This window comes from Bos mutus, chromosome 5, assembly GCF_027580195.1.
Source record: "Bos mutus isolate GX-2022 chromosome 5, NWIPB_WYAK_1.1, whole genome shotgun sequence".
Classification (NCBI taxonomy): domain Eukaryota; kingdom Metazoa; phylum Chordata; class Mammalia; order Artiodactyla; family Bovidae; genus Bos; species Bos mutus.
In genome coordinates this window covers 42,903,093-42,921,131 of record NC_091621.1, presented here as the reverse complement: position 1 = coordinate 42,921,131, position 18,039 = coordinate 42,903,093, and the positions used below count along the sequence as shown (strand labels likewise).

At 37.5% G+C, this 18,039-nt stretch overlaps 1 protein-coding gene across 1 annotated transcript in view; it reads left to right on the top strand.

Moving 5' to 3' along the window:
- Window positions 1–18,039, top strand: part of FAM186A (family with sequence similarity 186 member A) — an 83,480-nt gene that overhangs the window by 23,206 nt on the left and 42,235 nt on the right. Inside the window, exons 2-3 of the mRNA XM_070370114.1 lie at window positions 13,392–13,608; window positions 14,524–14,694. Of these exons, the coding sequence (XP_070226215.1) occupies window positions 13,392–13,608; window positions 14,524–14,694 (388 nt within the window). The remainder of the gene's footprint in view (window positions 1–13,391; window positions 13,609–14,523; window positions 14,695–18,039) is intronic.

Sequence of the window (18,039 nt, the reverse complement as noted above, 5' to 3'; positions counted from 1 at the left end):
AGGGTCTTTTTCTCTTCACATTAGGTGGACAAAGTATTGGAGCTTCAGCTTCAGCATCAGTTCTTCCAATTAATATTCAGGGTGTGGCACATAGCAAGCACTTAATAACCTGGTAGCACTTAAAGTGTTTACCATGTTATGTATGGTATAAGTTTATCTATAGATTATCTCATTTAATCCCCAAAATAATTCAACAGGGATAGGTATTACTATTAATCTTATTTCACAGATGAGGAAACTGACAATATGTGAGGCTGGGCTAAAGGTCATGGTTGTTACACATAGTGGGTCCTGGAATCAAATCCAAGTATTCTGTGATTCTACTGCCTTTTAAAAAAAATTAAGGTAAAATTCACCCTTTTTGGTGTACTGTTTGAGAATTCTGACAAAGACATATAGATGTGTAATCACCACCAAAATTCAGGTTTAAAACAGTTCTAACTCCTTGAAAAATCCTCTTATACCCTTCCGTGGCCACCCTTTTCCTGGCTGATAGCCTCCTGAAGCCATTAGTTTCCTGTGCTTATAGTTTTCCTTTCCTGAATGCCATAAAAATGGAATCATACCCTATGTCACTTGAATCTATCACTAGTTGAAAGATACTTGAGTTCTTTCTAGTTTGGAGCAATTATGAATAAAGTCACTATAAACATTCCATGTACGAATTCTTTTATAAACATAAGTTTTCATCTCTTAGCTAAATAACTGGAAATGGTATTGCTAGGTCCTGTGGTAGCATACCTTTATAGGAAATTGTCAAACTGTTATCTTAAATGGCTTTACTATTTTGCATTCCCATCAGAAAACTGTAAGAGTTCCAGTTGCTCTTCATCCTTGTCTGTACTTAGTATTGTCACCATTTATTTAGATCTTCTTGATTTCTTTCATCAATGGTTTTGTCATTTTCAATGTACAATTTTCTTGTTAGATTTGTAAATATTTCATGTTTTTAGTGTAATTGCAGATGATAGTTTTATTAAATTTCAAATTCTAATTATTTATTGCTAGTATATAGAAGGGAGAAGGCAATGGCATCCCATGCCAGTACTCTTGCCTGGAAAATCGCATGGGTGGAGGAGCCTGGAAGGCTGCACTCCATGGGGTCGCTGAGGGTCAGACACGACTAAGCGACTTCACTTTCACTTTTCACTTTCATGCACTGGAGAAGGAAATGGCAACCCACTCCAGTGTTCTTGCCTGGAGAATCCCAGGGACGGGGGAGCCTGGTGGGCTGCCATCTATGGGGTCGCACAGAGTCAGACACGACTGAAGTGACTTAGCAGCAGCAGTGTATAGAAGTATGATTTTGATTTTTATATACTGGCAGCTTTTAAAAAATATATTCCTTTGGGAATTTTTACACAGTTTTTTGTTTGTTTAATTTTTGGTTTGTTTTTGGTTTTGTTTGATGTGTGAATGGAAACCTATTTCTCCTTTTTCAATTAATATTCTTCATTTCCTTTTTTTACCTTATTTCATTGGGTAGGACCTTGATAAAAGATTGAATAAAAAGGAATCCTTAGAGCAATTTAGGCTTTCACCATTAAGTATAATGTTAGCTGTAAATTTTTTGTAAATGTTCATCAGTTTGGGGAAGCTATCCTTATTCCTAATTTGTTATAGAATTTTAAAAAAATCATGAATGAATGTTGAATTTTGTCAACTGCTTTTTCTGCACCTATTGAGATGATCATACGCTTCTTCTTAGTCTGTTGATATGGTTATTTACACTTATTAATTTTCCAGTTTTGAAACAGCCTTATGTTCTAATAATAAACTCCACTTGTTCATACTGTTGTATTTTTAGTACATTGTTTGATCTAATTTCTAATATTTTGTTAAGCATTTTTGTGACTGTGTTCATAAAGAATATTGATATAGTTTATTTTCTTATGTCTTTATCTGTTGTTGGCATCAGGATAATACTGGCCTCAATGAATAAGTTGGGAAATGTTTTTCCCACTTCAGATTTCTGGAAGAATTTATGAGCAACTGCTTAGCTTGTACTGTATTCTTCATCACTTGACCTAGCAAACTCTGTCTCGGTTCTCCTATACATCAGACAAATTATTTATTGCAACTAGATCTTCTGTTTCTTATTGCAATATTTCCAGCACCTAACATCTGATTACTCCTTTTATATATTAAAACATTTTTATCTAATTTTAATTGTGGTAGAATTACACATAACATAAATTTTACCATCCTAATCATTTTTAAGTATACAGTTCAGTACTACTAAGTATAATCACATTGTCATGCAATCAACATCCAGAACTTTTTCACTTTTTTTTTTTGGCAGCACTGCACAGCCCTTGCAGTGAGAGAGTGGAGTCCTAACCACTAGACCACTGGTGAATTTCCTCAGAAGCCTATTCATCTTCCAATACCCTATTTCCTTCTTCCCTCTAACCTTTGGAAACCACCATCTTACTTATTTCTGTAAATTCAACTAGTCTAGATACCTCATATTAGTGAAATCATACAGTATTTTTTTTAAATGTGGATCATTTTTAAAGTCTTTATTGAATTTGTTACAATACTTCTTTTTTATGTTTTGGTTTTTTGGCTGAGAGGCATGTGGGATCTTAGCTCCCCGATCAGGGATGGAACCCATAGCCTCTGCATTGGAAGGAGAAATCATAACCACTGGACCACCGAGAAAGTCCCCCGTATTTGTTTTTTATGACTGACTTGTTTCACTTGGCTTAATGTCTTTTTTGGCGGGGAGGGGCTGCTGTGCTGGGGCTTCATTTTGATGGCCACACTTCTCTAGTTGTGATGCACAGGCTTAATTGCCCCAAGACATGGTCAATCTTAGTTCCTCGAACAGGGATCGAACCCACTTTACCTGCATTTGAAGGCAGATTTTTTTTTTAACTTTTATTTGCATTTAGTTTTTGCAACATTTATTCCTGGGCCATAAGTTTTTGTTTCCTCAGTTTCGAAGGCAAATTCTTAACCACTGGACTACCAGGGAAGTCCCAGCTTAGCTTAATGTCTTATGGTTTAACCACATGTGTGCTCAGATGCTCAGTCATGTCTGACTCTTTGTGACCATACGGACTGTAGCCTGCCAGGCTCCTCTGTCCATGGAATTTACTGTTTCAGAATGTCTTTCCTTTTTAAGGCTGAATAATGTTTCAATGTAAATATAGGCTACATTTTGTTATCCATTCAGCTGTCAATGCACGCTTGGGTTGCTTCTATCTCTTGGCTGTTGTGTATAATACTATTATGAACATAGGTGTATGACTATCAGATAGGGTGCCTGTTTTCAGTTATTTTGGGTGTATACTCAGAAGTAGAATTGCTGGATCATATGGTAATTCTATTTTTAATATTTTGGAGAACTGCAAATACAGTTTCCATTGTTGGCTGCACTATTTTAGATTCCCACAAATAGTGCATAGGAGTTCCAATTTTCACATCCTTACCAATATTGTTCAGTTCAGTTCAGTTGCTCAGTCGTGTCCAACTCTTTGCAACCCCATGAATTGCAGCACACCAGGCCTCCCTGTCCATCACTAATTCCCAGGGTTCACTCAAACTCACCTCCATTGAGTCGGTGATGCCATCCAGCCATCTCATCCTCTGTCGTCCCCTTCTCCTCCTGCCCCTAATCCCTCCCAGCTTCAGAGTCTTTTCCAGTGAGTCAACTCTTCATATGAGGTGGCCAAAGTACTGGAGTTTCAGCTTTAGCATCATTCCTTCCAAAGAACACCCAGGACTGATCTCCTTTAGAATGGACTGGTTGGATCGCCTTGCAGTCCAAGGGACTCTCAAGAGTCTTCTCCAACACCACAGTTCAAAAGCATCAATTCCTCGGTGCTCAGCTTTCTTCACAGTCCAACTTTCACATCCACACATGACTACTGGAAAAACCATAGCCTTGACTAGATGGAACTTTGTTGGCAAAGTAGTGTCTCTGCTTTTGAATATGCTATCTAGGTTGGTCATAACTTTCCTTCCAAGGAGTAAGCGTCTTTTAATTTCATGGCTGCAATCACCATCTGAAGTGATTTTGGAGCCCCCCCAAAAATAAAGCCTGACACTGTTTCCACTCTTTGCCCATCTATTTGCCATGAAGTGATGGGACCAGATGCCATGATCTTAGTTTTCTGAGTATTGAGCTTTAAGCCAACTTTTTCACTCTCCTCTTTCACTTTCATCAAGAGGCTTTTTAGTTCCTCTTTGCTTTCTGCCATAAGGGTGACAGAAATAACCTTATCTGCATATCTGAGGTTATTGATATTTCTCCTGGGAATCTTGATTCCAGCTTGTGCTTCTTCCAGCCCAGCGTTTCTCATGATGTACTCTGCATAGAAGTTAAATAAGCAGGGTGACAACATACAGCCTTGATGTACTCCTTTTCCTATTTGGAACCAGTCTGTTGTTCCATGTCCAGTTCTAACTGTTGCTTCCTGACCTGCATACAAATTTCTCAAGAGGCAGATCAGGTGGTCTGGTATTCCCATCTCTTTCAGAATTTTCCACAGTTTATTGTGATCCCCACAGTCAAAGGCTTTGGCATAGTCAATAAAGCAGATGTTTTTCTGGAACTCTCTTGCTTTTTCGATGATCCAGTGGATGTTGGCAATTTGATCTCTGGTTCCTAAGAATTAGAAAAACATCTACACCTGACTATGCCAAAGCCTTGAGAAATCCTATAAACTGGGAAAATTCTGAAAGAGATGGGAATAGTTAGACCTGACTGCCTCTTGAGAAACATGGCAGGTCACAACAGAGAACTGGTTCAGACTGGTTCCAAATAGGAAAAGGAGTACGCCAAGGCTGTATATTGTCACCCTGCTTATTTAACTTATATGCAGAGTACATCATGAGAAACGCTGGGCTGGAAGAAGCACAAGCTGAATCAAGATTGCCGGAGAAATATCAATAACCTCAGATATAGATGAGGTGCAGATGACACCACCCTTATGGCAGAAAGTGAAGAGGAACTAAAAGCCTCTGATGAAAGTGAAAGAGGAGAGGAAAAAGTTGGCTTAAAGCTCAAACATTCAGAAAACTTGATCACTGATGGTGATCTGCAGCCATGAAATCACTTCATGGGAAATAGATGGGGAAACAGATGGAAACAAAAACAGAGACAGACTTTGCCAACAAAGTTTTTGGGGCTAAAATCACTGCAGATGGTGACTGTGCAGCCATTTGAACTGTGGTTAAAAGACTCTTTCTTTTCTTTTTTTTTATTTTTCTTTTTCTTTCTGGCTGGGTGGCATCACTGACTCAATGCACATGAGTTTGGGTGAACTCCGGGAGCTGGTGATGGACATCGAGGCCTGGCGTGCTGCAATTCATGGGGTCGCAAAGACTTGGACACGACTGAGGGACTGAACTGAGCTGAACTGAATGATTAGTGATGTTGAGCTTTTATTCATATGTTTGTTGGCCATTGATGCTGTTGTTGTTGTTCAGTTGCTAAGTTTTGTCCAACTTTTTGCAACCCCATGGACTGCAGCACTCCAGCCTTCCCGGTCCTTCACTATCTCCTGGAGTTTACTCCAACTCATGTCCTTTAAGTTGGTGATGCCATCCAACCATCTCATCCTCTGTTGCCCCCTTCTCCTCTTGCCCTCAATCTTTCCCAACACCAGTGTCTTTTCTAATGAGTTGACTCTTCGCATCAGGTGGCCAAAGTATTGGAGCTTCAGGTTCAGCATCAGAACTTCCAATGAATATTCAGGGTTAATTTCCTTTCGGATTGACTGGTTTGATCTCTTTGCTGTCCAAGGGACCCTCAAGAGTCTTCTCCAGCACCACAGTTCAAAAACATCAATTCTTCAGCACTCTGCCTTCTTTATGGCTCAACTCTCACATCCAAACATGACTACTGAAGAAACCATAGCTTTGCCTATATGGCCCTTTGTCAGCAAAGTAATGTCTCTGTTTTTTAATACACTGTCTAAGTTTGTCATAGCTTTTCTTCCAAGGACCAAGGGTCTTAATTTCATGGCCATTTATAAATCTTTTTTGAATGTCTATTCAAGTCCTTTTCCCATTTATGAATTGGGTTATTTATTTATTTGATGTGAGTTGTAAGAATTCTTTATATATTGTAGTATTAACCCTTCATTAGATGTATGATTTGCAAATTCTTTTTTCCCCACTCCATAGGTTGCCTTTTTACTCTGTGAATTGTGTTCTTTGATGCAGAAAAGTTTTACATTTTGATTTGTTGGCTCAGTGGTAAAGCATCTGCCTGCAATGCAGGAGACACGGGTTCATTCCCTGGGTTGGGAAGATCCCCTGGAGAAGGAAATGGCAACCCACTCCAATATTCTTGCCTGGAAAATTCCATGGACAGATGCCTGGCCGGCTATAGTCCATGGGGTGGCAAAAGAGTCGGACACGACTTATCGACTAAACACTCTATTTTTACTTTTGTTGCCTGTACTTTTGGTACCAAATCCAATGTCATGAAGCTTTTCTCTCTATGTTTTCTATGTTTTATAGTTTTAGGTCTTATGCTTAGGTTTTTTAGTTCATTTTGAGTTAATATTTATATATGGCATAAGATAAGGGTCCTACTTCATTCTTGCATGGATGTATCCAATTTTCCCAACATCATTTGTTGACAGATTGTCCTCTCCCATTAAAAAGCCTTGACACTCTCATCAAAATTATTTGACCAGGGACTTCCCTAGTGGCCCAATGGCTAAGACTCCACACTCCCAATACAGGGGATCGGGGTTCAATCCCTGGTCAGAGAACTAGATCCCACATCCCCCAACTGAGAGTCCGAGTTCCGTGACTATAGATCGTGCATGCTGCAGAAGATCCAAGATTCCGAGTGCCACAACTAAGATCCAGCACAGCTAAATAAATTTTTTTAAGTTAAAAAAATTATTTAACCATATGTGTGAAAGCTTGTTTCTGGGCTTTGTATTCTATATGTCTCTTATAATTAAAATATGTCATTTAACTACTGTAAATTTACAATAATGATTGAAAATGAGACGTATGAGATCTCTAACTTCATTCTTCAAGACCATTTTGGGTATTCAGGGTTCCTTGAGATTCCACATGAATCCTAAAGATGTACTTCTATTTCTGCACAATCATTGAGGTTTTGCTAATGAGCGCAGTAGCTGTAGATTTGTTCAATAGGATTAATGTTTTAACATTGTCTTTAGCCTTCTTGGTTGTTTATTATGAATAATTTTATTCTTCTGATGCTACTGTAAGTAGAATTGTTCTCTTAATTTCCTTTCCGATTTTAAAAGTTTTTATTTAAAATTTTTTATTAAAAAAATTTATTTATTTTTGGCTGTGCTGGGTCTTCGCTGCTGCATGCAGACTTTCTCTAGTTGCGATGCACAGGCTTCTCATTGCAGTGGCTTCTCTTGTTTGGAGCACAGGCTCTAGGGTGCATGGTCTCAAGTAACTGGGATGCTAGGGCTTAGTTGCCCTGCGGCATGTGGAATCGTCCCCAAGCCAGAGATCAAACCTGTGTCCCCTGCATTGGCAGGCAGATTCTTAACCACTGAACCACCAGGGAAGTCCACAATTGATTTTTTAAATTCGATTTATTTCAACTAAACTAAAAAAAAAAAAAATGGTTCACCCATTTTTCACACCATCCCTACCTCCACCTCTGGTAACAATCAAATTCTTCTTTGTAGCTATGAACTTAGTTTTATTTTAGATTTCACATGTAAGAAAGATCATATGGTATTTCTCTTCCTCTGACTTATTTCTCTTAGCGTAATGCCCTCAAAGTCAATCCATGTTGTTGCAAATGGAAAACCTTTATCTTTTTCTACAGATGAATACTATTTCATTGTACATTTGTGTAGGTGTATATAATACACATACATTTATCTGTTCATTATTGATGGATGCTTGGATCGTTTCCGTATTTTGGCTATTGAAAATAATGCTACAGTGAACATGGGAATACATATTTGTTTTCTAATTACTATTTGTATTTTCTATAGCTAAAAATACCCAAAAGCAGAATTCCTGGATCATATTGTAGATCTATTTTTAATTTTTTGAGGAACCTCCATTTCGTTTTCCATAGTTATTGTTATTCACTCACTAAGTCATGTCTGACTCTTTGCGACCCCATGGACTGCAGCACACCAGGCTCCTCTGTCCTCCACTATCTCCCAGAGTTTTCTCAAATTCATTTTTACTGAGTTGGTGGTGCTATCTAGCCATCTCATCTCCTGCTGCGCCCTTCTTTTGCCTTCAATCTTTCCCAGCATCAGGGTCTCCAGTGAATCCGCTCTTAGCATCAGGTGGCCAAAGTATTGGAGCTTCAGCTTTTTTTTTTCCATAGTGGCTGCACCAATTTACTCCACTAATAATGCATGAGGATTTCCTTCTCCCCACATCCTTGCCAACACTAACAAGTGTTATTATTTCCAATCTTTTTGATAACAGTCATTCTAACAGGTGTGTGGTACATTTCATTGTGATTTTGATTTGCATTTTCCTGATGATTAATGACAGTAATTATCTTCTTATGTACCCATTGAACATCTATATGTCTTTGTTGGAAAAATGTCTATGTAGATCTTCTGTCCATATTTTAATCAGATTGTTTGGGTTTTTGCTATTGAGTTGTATGAGTTCTTTATATATTTTGAATATTACCCCCTTATCAGACATATGATTTGCAAATATTTCCCCCCACTCAGTAGGTTGCTTTTTCATTTTGTTGATGGTTTCCTTTGCTGTGAAGAAGCTTTTTAGTTTGATGCAGTCCTACTTGTTTATTTTTGCTTTTGTTACCTTTGCTATGGTGTGAAATCCAAAAAATTATCACCAAGAACAATGTCAAGGAAATTACTGCCTATGTGTTTTCTTCTGGAATTTTTATAGTTTGAGGTCTTACATTCAAGTTTCTCATCCATTTTGAGTTAATTTTTATGCATGGTGTAAGATAGCAATCCCCAGTTTCTTTCTTCTGTATGTGGCTGCCGTTTTTCCAGCACCATGTATTGGAAAGACTGTCCTTTCCCCAGCGTATATTCTTGGCTGCTTTGTCGTAAATTTACCGTATGTGTGTATGGGTTTATTTCTGGACTTTCTTTTCTATTCCATTGATCTGTGGGTCTGTTTTTATGTCATATTGTTTTAATTTCTATAACTTTGTACTATTGTTTGAAATCAAGGAGCTCCAGCTTTGTTGTTCTTTCTCAGTATTGCTTTAGCTATTCAGAGCCTCTTATGATTCCATACAAATTTTAGGGCTTTTTGTTCTATTCCTATAAAAAATGTTATTGGAATTTTGAAAACGATTGCTTTCTATGTGTAGACTGCTTTGGGTGGTATGAATATTTTAATTCTTAGGAGAATTAACAATATTAATTTCTTCATTTCTTTCATTTATGTCTTTCATTTCCAATATATAGGTCTTTCACCTCAGTTAAATTTATTGCCAGGTATTTTTTTTTTATGCAATTGTAAATGGGATTATTTTCTTAATTTCTCTTTCTGATAGTTCATTATGAGTATATAGAAAATTAAACATATCTATTTATTTATTAGGCTGCGTCAATCTTAGTTTTGCAGGATCTTTGCTGTGCCATGTGGAATCTTTGCTGTAGTGCGTGGACTTTCTAGTTGTGGCGTGTGGGCTGCAGAGTGCGCAGGCTCAGTAACTGTGGGGCATGGGCTAGGTTGCTCTGTGTCATGTGGGAGCTTAGCTCCCCGACCAGGAGTCAAATGCATGTCCTTGCATTGCAAGGCAGATTCTCAACTACTGTACCACCAGGGAAGTCCCAGAAAATTAAACATGCTTTTTTTGTGTGTGTGATTTTGTATTCTGCAACTTTGCTGAATTCATTTATTTGTCCTAACAGGTTTGGGGTGTATGTGTGTGTGTGTGTGTGTGTAAGCTTTAGAGTTTTCAACATACAATATCATATCATCTGCAAACAAATATTATTTTTTTCTTTTCCAATTTTGATTTTTTTAATTTATTTTTCTCCCGAATTACTCTGGCTAGGACTTCCAGTAATATGTTGAATAGAACTGATGAGAGTTGGAATCCTTTACTTGTTCCTAATCTTAGAGGAATAACTTTCAGATTTTCACCTTTCAGTGTGATGTTAGTTGTGGGCTTGTCATATATGACATTTATTATATTGAAGTATTTTCCCTTTACACCTGCTTTGCTGAGAGCTTTCATCATGAAAGGGTGTTGAATATTGTCACATGCTTTTTCTGTATCAGTTGAGATGATCATATGATTTTTTCCTTCATTTTGTTAATTTGGTGTATTTCATTCATTGATTTTCACATGTTGAACCATTTTTGTATCCCTGGAATAAATCCCACGTGTTTGTGGTATATAATTCTATTAATATGGTGCTAATTCTATTTAGTATTTTGTTGAGGATTTTTGCAACAAAATTTATAGAGATGTTGATCTGTAGCGGGTTTTATTTTTTCTTTTTCAATATCTTTATCCATCTTGGTATGAGGGTAATTCTGGCCACAAAGAATGAATTGAGAAGAGTTCTTTTCCATTCTGTGGGAGAATATATGAGAAGTTGGTAACACTTTTTCCTTAATCACCATGTTATGTGTTAGTTTGTAATGTTATTCTTCATCACTTGGCTTATCAAACTTTGTCTCTGCTCTCCTGTATTTCTGACTTAATTTACTGCAACTGCATTACCTATTTCTGACTGCAGTAATTCTAGCACCTAACATTTTATTACTCTTTTGGCATGGCGATTTGGTTTGCAAAATTCAAATCTCACTGCTGTTGTAAGGAGTATAGAGGAAGTTAGGTTTATCTGAAGCCAAATTGAGAAAGTAATTGATAAAGTTGGAAAAGATGGAGCAGTGGTTCTCCATCTATCAGATTTACTATGCCCTTTAAAAATATTTTTAACGTCCCTTTTGTTCCTCTGACATGAACTTCCTAGATAAGATATCTACACTCATACTTTAAAAAATTATTATATGAAGGTAAATAAAAGTGCTAAATTTAATAACATGCATTTCAATGTGTAAATTCTAAGTCAAACTTCACTAGAAGACATTACAAAGATGTAGCAGAGGCTTGCATCTTTATGCAGAATTAAAATAAATATGAAAGCTATGAATATAGGCTGAAACAAATGCAGGTTTATTGCAGTGACATTACATACTATTAGCAATAGTGCATTGCTGGTTGGTACTATGGTGAACATTTTATTGGTGAATGGTGAAATTTTATTGGCAAAATCCTAAAGAACATTTTCTTTTGATTTGCATAATATTTGCATTCCTGGAAATTTCAGTAAGCAATTAAACTTGGTAGGAACTTACTTTCCATTTATACTTTAAAAAGAATAAGTTTCTAGGCTCAGATAATTATAAACAGATTTTATGTAACTCATGAATATCCCATTGGACTGAAAATTTATGCGGGATGAGCCAATTCTTAAATATGTATACTGTCCATTGCACATAGGGTGGGCTGGCACAACTTAGCATCCTTTACTAAGTACAATGTGTTCCCTTCCATTCATTGTTACAACCTAAAGGGCTTCTTTTCTTTGGCAGACATTATGACCTTTTTTTTTAAGCTTATAGATGTATCTTTATTTTTTGGCTATGGCATGTGCTGTGCATGGGCTTTCTCTATCTGTGGTGGTGGGGTGGGGGTTCTACTCTCTGTTGCAGTGTGTGGGCTTCTCATTGCAGTGGCTTCTCTTCTGCATGGGCTCCAGGGACATGGGGCATGGGCTCCAGGCACGCAGGCTTCAGTAGTTGCAGCACATAGCTTCTGTAATTGCAATTCGCGGGCTCTAGAGCACTGGCTCGAGGGCTTCGTTGCTCTGCAGCATGTGTGATTTTCTGGGACCAGGGATTGCACTAGTGTCCCTTGCATTGCAATGCAGATTCTTAACCACTGAACCACCAGGGAAGTCCACCTCTCTCTCTCTTTCTTTTTTTGGCTGAGCTGGGTCTTTTTGCTTTCCGTGGGCTTTCTCCAGTTGTGTGAGCGGGGTCTACTCTTTGTTGCAGCGCTCAGGCTTCTCTTGTGGCCGAGCACAGGCTCTAGGAGCATGGGCTTCAGTAACTGTAGAACCTGAGCTCAGTAGTTGCAGTTCCAGGGCTTTGGAGTAAGGGTTCAGTAGCTGTGGTGCATGAGCTTAGTTGATCTGCTGCATGTGGACTATGCCTGGACCCAACATCGAACCCATGTCCCCTGCATAAGCAGGCAGATTCCTATCCCTGTACCACCAGGAAGTCCCATAAATTTCTAAATGCCATATATGAGGCAGTAATTACCCCCACTGAGAACTACTAGAATAAAGTGATGAACAGAAGAAATTTACTGATAGATTCTTGAGGAGGGGAAATAATGAAATAAAAGTCATGTTGTGGAATATTCCAATAGCTGCTTTCCAGGTGTAAGGGTTAATTTTTTTTAAAGTAATTTCCTTTAATTAGTTTGTTTATAGCTGTTGCTACTAAGTCACTTCAGTCGTGTCCGACTCTGTGTGACCCCATAGACAGCAGCCCACCAGGCTCCCCCGTCCCTGGGATTCTCCAGGCAAGAACACTGGAGTGGGTTGTCATTTCCTTCTCCAATGCATGAAAGTGAAAAGTCAAAGTGAAGTCGTTCAGTTGTGTCCGACCCTTAGCAACCTCATGGACTGCAGCCTTCCAGGCTCCTCCGTCCATGCGATTTTCCAGGCAGAAGTACTGGAGTGGGGTGCTATTGCCTTCTCCATTGTTTATAGCAGCCATAGTCTATAAGGCATTTCACACATGTTACATGTTTCAGATCAACTGTAAACTTAGCATCTCCATTATTTTACAGATGAGTCATGATTGTAGAAAATAATTTTTTAAAGAGTTATCTTTTTAAAAACAATTTTTATTTATTTTTTCAGCTGTGCTGGGTCTTCGTTGCTGTGAGGGTTTTCTCTAGTTGCAGCAAGAGGAGGGCTATTCTCTAGTTTCAGGCTTCTCATTGAAGTGGCTTCTCTTGTGGAACATGGGCTCTACAGAGAGGGGACTTCAGTAGTTGTGGTGTATGGGCTTACTGCCCTATGGCATGTGGAATATTCCCAGACCAGGGATCAAACCCATGCCCCTACATTGGCAGGCGGATTCTTAACCACTGGATCACCAGGGAAGTCCACTAAAAATCATTTTAAGGAGGGAGCTAGAGTTAGAATCCAGATGTAGTTTCAAACCAAATATTCTTTTCATTATATCATAGAAATTCTAGGATGAAGGCAGAGAAAAAAATTAAAAGGAAAATCTTAGACTTACAGAAAAATTAGAATTAAAAAGCTTTTGATTAGAGAACTTTATAGTGACTATCACTGACATTCTGGGAAGACAGGTGATCAAATCTTATTGTCAAACAGGACTTATTACTATAATCTCCCTTCTTATTCTTATAGTATCTTAATATGCAGCTGGCAGACATAATGCAAAATGTGAAGCGTATAATAAATCGCTATACTGCGGATGAAAATATGCATGCTGGAAGGAAAATATCCCTTATAGAACATAAGAAACGGAGAGGAAGCTTGCTGGAGAAAATAGTTGCTTGCGCTAAGACTGCTGAAATTAAAGACAAGACTCTTGCCTACATTCTGGCCTGGCTGGAAGAATGGAGTAAGTTTCCAGAAGTGATTTAAAGTTAATGAAAACCTACAGAACAGAATTATAAGTAAATTTTGAAGGATTAGAAGACTAAAGAAGGAAAGGCTAAGATGGTTAAACAGTTGCACTCTGTTTCAGGAAGAATAAAATAAGGAAAACAAGTTTGCTCACTTAGCATGCTCCTGCCCAGTGTCTTAATGCTTCCTAGTCCCTTGCCTGGAACATTTTCTACCAGGTAGCCACACGGTTTATTCTCTGCTTATACCTCACTTTAAAATGAGGTGTTCTCTGACCATCCCCATTCTCTACACCTGGCACTGTCTGTTATTCTTTGTGTATAGCTTTTCTTACCATCTGGCACACTTTATAATTAATATTTTTTAAATTTCGTTTGTTTCCTTTCACTAGAATATAAATTATAATAAAGTCAGGGAATTAGTTTTATTCAATGCTGTGTCTTCAGCATCTAGAATAGTATATGACAGAGGAGAGTCTAGTTGAGTGAAAGAATGAATAAGCTAAGAATACAAAAAAGAGAAATTTCATTTAGTTACAAGAAATTTCATATAACAGGGGTTATGAAATACTAGAAAACTTACCAAGGGAGTTAATTGGGGTTTTAATCCCCAGTATTAAAGCATATAATCACATTTTAGACCTTTATCCATGATATCAGGGAATTAAACCAATTAGATACCTTTTAACTATATTTTAAGCATATTTTCATGCCCAAGATTTACTGTTCAGTCTTCTATTCCAAGTCTTTTCTTTTTTCATTTCTTCACAGAGAAAATCCTCAGAATAGAAATAGGTATAAGGTATCTGTATTTCCCAATACTACAATATTGAGTAGGTAGCCAATATTATAAGCCTATATGGTTATAATTATTTTTCTGCACGGAAGTAATTTTTTTTACTCTCTTCAAGATGTCACTTTGTCTGAGATCACTGCAATTGATATTGAAGAACACCATCACTGTTTAGCACAAATGGAGATGTTACCAGAAACATTCAAAGCTATTGAGAACAATGTCAAGATACTAAGCAGAATTAGTATGTTTTTGCTTGAAGAAAAGAAGAAACAAAAGAAAAAAACAGGTAAGAGTGCTCTAAGACATTGGATATAGATTTTACTTTTTCTAAAAAACAGCTTTATTGAGGTATAATTTACATACCATAAAGTTTACCCACAATAGTTGTATAATCCAATGGCTTTTAATACATTTAGAGTTGTGCAACTATCACCACAGTCTAACTTTAGAACATTTTATGATCCACAAAAGATCCCTCAGGCCCATTTGCAGTCAATCCTCATTCCCACCTTCAGCCCCAGACAATCAACAATCTATTTTCTGTCTCAATAGATTTGCCTTTCTTGGATATTTCATAAAATTGAATCATATTTCACATAGTCCTTTATGTCTGGCTTCTTTCATTTAGCATAATGTTTTGACGTTCAGCTGTGTTACAGAATGAATCACAGTTTCTTCCTTTCTAGTGCCAGTTGTACACCACTGTTTGCATATACCAGACCTTATTTATCCATTTACCAGTTCATTTGCATTGCTCCCACTTTTTCGTGTTTTTGAATAATGCCACTATGAACACACATGTATGTTTTTGTATGAACATAAATTTTCATTTCTTTTTGGAGATACCTAGGAGCAGAATTTCTATGTCATTTATTTATCTATTGCTGGTAAACATATATTTAACTTTTTAAGAAATTATTAGCTGATTTCCCAAGTGATAGCACCATTTCAATTTTCATCAGCAATGTATTAGGGTTCCACTTATTTCACATTTTCAACAACACTTGTTATTGTCTTTTTTTTCTTTTTTTTAAAGTATAATTGCTTTACAATGTTGTGTTAGTTTCCACTGTCTTTTTTATTTTACTTTCTTAATAGCTGTGAGGTGGTTTCTCATTGTGGCTTTAATTTGCATTTCCCTGACTAATGATGTTGAGCACTTTGTCATGTGCTTATTGGTCATTCCTATATCTTCTTTGATGAAGCATCTATTCAAATACTCATTTTTATTATTGAGTTTTAAGAGCTTCTTAGATATTCTGGATAACAAGTCCTTTTTCAGAAAAATAATTTGCAAATGTTTTCTCCCAGTCTGTGGCTTGTCTTTTCATTTTCTTAATGGTGCCTTGAAGCCCAGAAGTGTTTAATTCTGATGAAGTTCCATCAGTTTATCTTTTTTTTTTTCTTATATGGATCATGGTTTTAGTGTTGCATTAAGAACTTGTATTATTCAGGGTTCAACTCTGAACCAAAAACCCTGAACCAAAAGGAGATTATATTTTATCTATCCATCGATCTAGCACACTGCACTTTGGAACATATTTTGTATTATTTTAATCCTTTTAAATGTACTGGGACTTGTTTTATAGCCTAGCATATGATCTATTCTGTAAAGCATTTCATGTGCTGTTGAAAGAATATACACTACATTGTTGTCAGATAGAGTGTTTTACAGTTTGTTTATATTGTTCTACTCATATATATATATATTTATATATATGTTCAATGATTTTCTATCTAGTTCTATCCATTATTGAGAGTGGGATATTGAATTTTCCAATTATTATTGTTATTTCTCTTGAATTCTGCCAGTTATCGGCTTCCTGTATTTTAAGACTCGGTTGTTAGGTACACATATGATTATAACTGTGCAGCTTCCTGATGAACGGATGCCTTTATTTTTATAAAATGTCCTTTGTTGTTACTAGATACATTTCTTTTTCTTTGCCTTAAAGTCTATTTTGTTTGATACTTGTATAGTCTCTCTAGCTCCGCTGTGGTTATTGTTCAGTTCAGATATTTAGTCATGTCTGACTCTTTGAAACCCATGGACTACAGCACACCAGGCTTCCCTGTCCATCACCAACTCCTGGAGCTTACACAAACTCATGTCCTTTGAGTCAGTGATGCCATCCAAACATCTCATCCTCTGTTGTCACCCCTTCTCCTCCTGCCTTCAATCTTTCCCAGCATCAGGGTCTTTTCTAATGAGTCAGTTCTTCACATCAGGTGGCCAAAGTGTTGGAGTTTCAGCTAAAGCATCAGTCCTTCCAATGAATATTCAGGACTGATTTCCTTTAGGATGAACTTGTTGGATCTCCTTGCAGTCCAAGGGACTCTCAAGAGTCTTCTCCAACACCACAGTTCAAAAGCATCAATTCTTCGGTGTTCAGGTTTCTTTTGGTTCAACTCTCACATCCATATATGACTACTGGAGAAACGATAGCTTTGACTAGATGGACCTTTGTCAGCAAAGTAAGGTCTCTGCTTTTTAAAATGCTGTCTAGGTTTGCCATAGCTTTCCTCCAAGGAGCAAGCATCTTTTAATTTCATGGCTGCAGTCACCATCTGCAGTGATTTTGGAACCTGAGAAAATAAAATCTGTCACTGTTTAAATTGTTTCCCCATCTATTTGCCATGAAGTGATGGGACCAGATGCCATGACCTTCATTTTTTAAGGCTGAGTTTTTAGCCAGCTTTTCACTCTCCTCTTTCATTTTCATCAAGAGGCTCTTTAGTTCCTTTTAGCTTTCTGCCATAAGGGTGGTGTCACCTGCGTATCTGAGGTTATTGATATTTCTCCCAGCAATCTTGATTCTACCTTGTGCTCCATCCAGCCCAGCATTTCATATGATGTACTCTGCATATGACAGAATGATCTCTGTTTGTTTCCAAGGCAAACTATTCAATATCACATTAATCCAAGTTTATGCCCTGACCAGTAATGCTGAAGAAGCTGAAACTCAATGGTTCTATGAAGACCTATAAGACCTTCCAGAACTAACACCCAAAAAAGATGTGATTTTCATTATAGGGGACTGGAATACAAAAGTAGGGAGTCCAGAAATACCTGGAATAGCAGGCAAATTTGGCCTTGGAGTACAAAATGAAGCAGGGCAAAGGCTAACAGAGTTCTGTCAAGAGAACACACTGGGTCATAGCAAATAACCTCTTCCAACAACACAAGAGAAGACTCTGCAGATGGACATCACCAGATGGTCAATATGGAAATCAGACTGATTATATTCTCTGCAGCTGAAGATGCAGAGGTTCTATACAACCAGCAAAAACAAGACCAGGAGCTGACTGTGGCACAGACCACGAACTGAGAGACAAATTCAGAGTTAAACTGAAGAAAGTAGGGAAAATCACTTGATGATTCAGGTATTACCTAAATCAAATCCCTTATGACTATACAGTAGAAGTGACAACTAGATTCAAGGGATTAGATCTGCTAGACAGGGTGCCTGAAGAACTATGAACGGAAGTTTGTGACATTGTACAGGAGGCAGGGATCAAGACCATCCCCAAGGAAAAGAAATGCAAAAAGGCAAAATGGTTGTCTGAGGAGGCCTTACAAATACCTGTGAATAGAAGAAAAGGGAAAGGAGAAAATGAAACATATACCCAT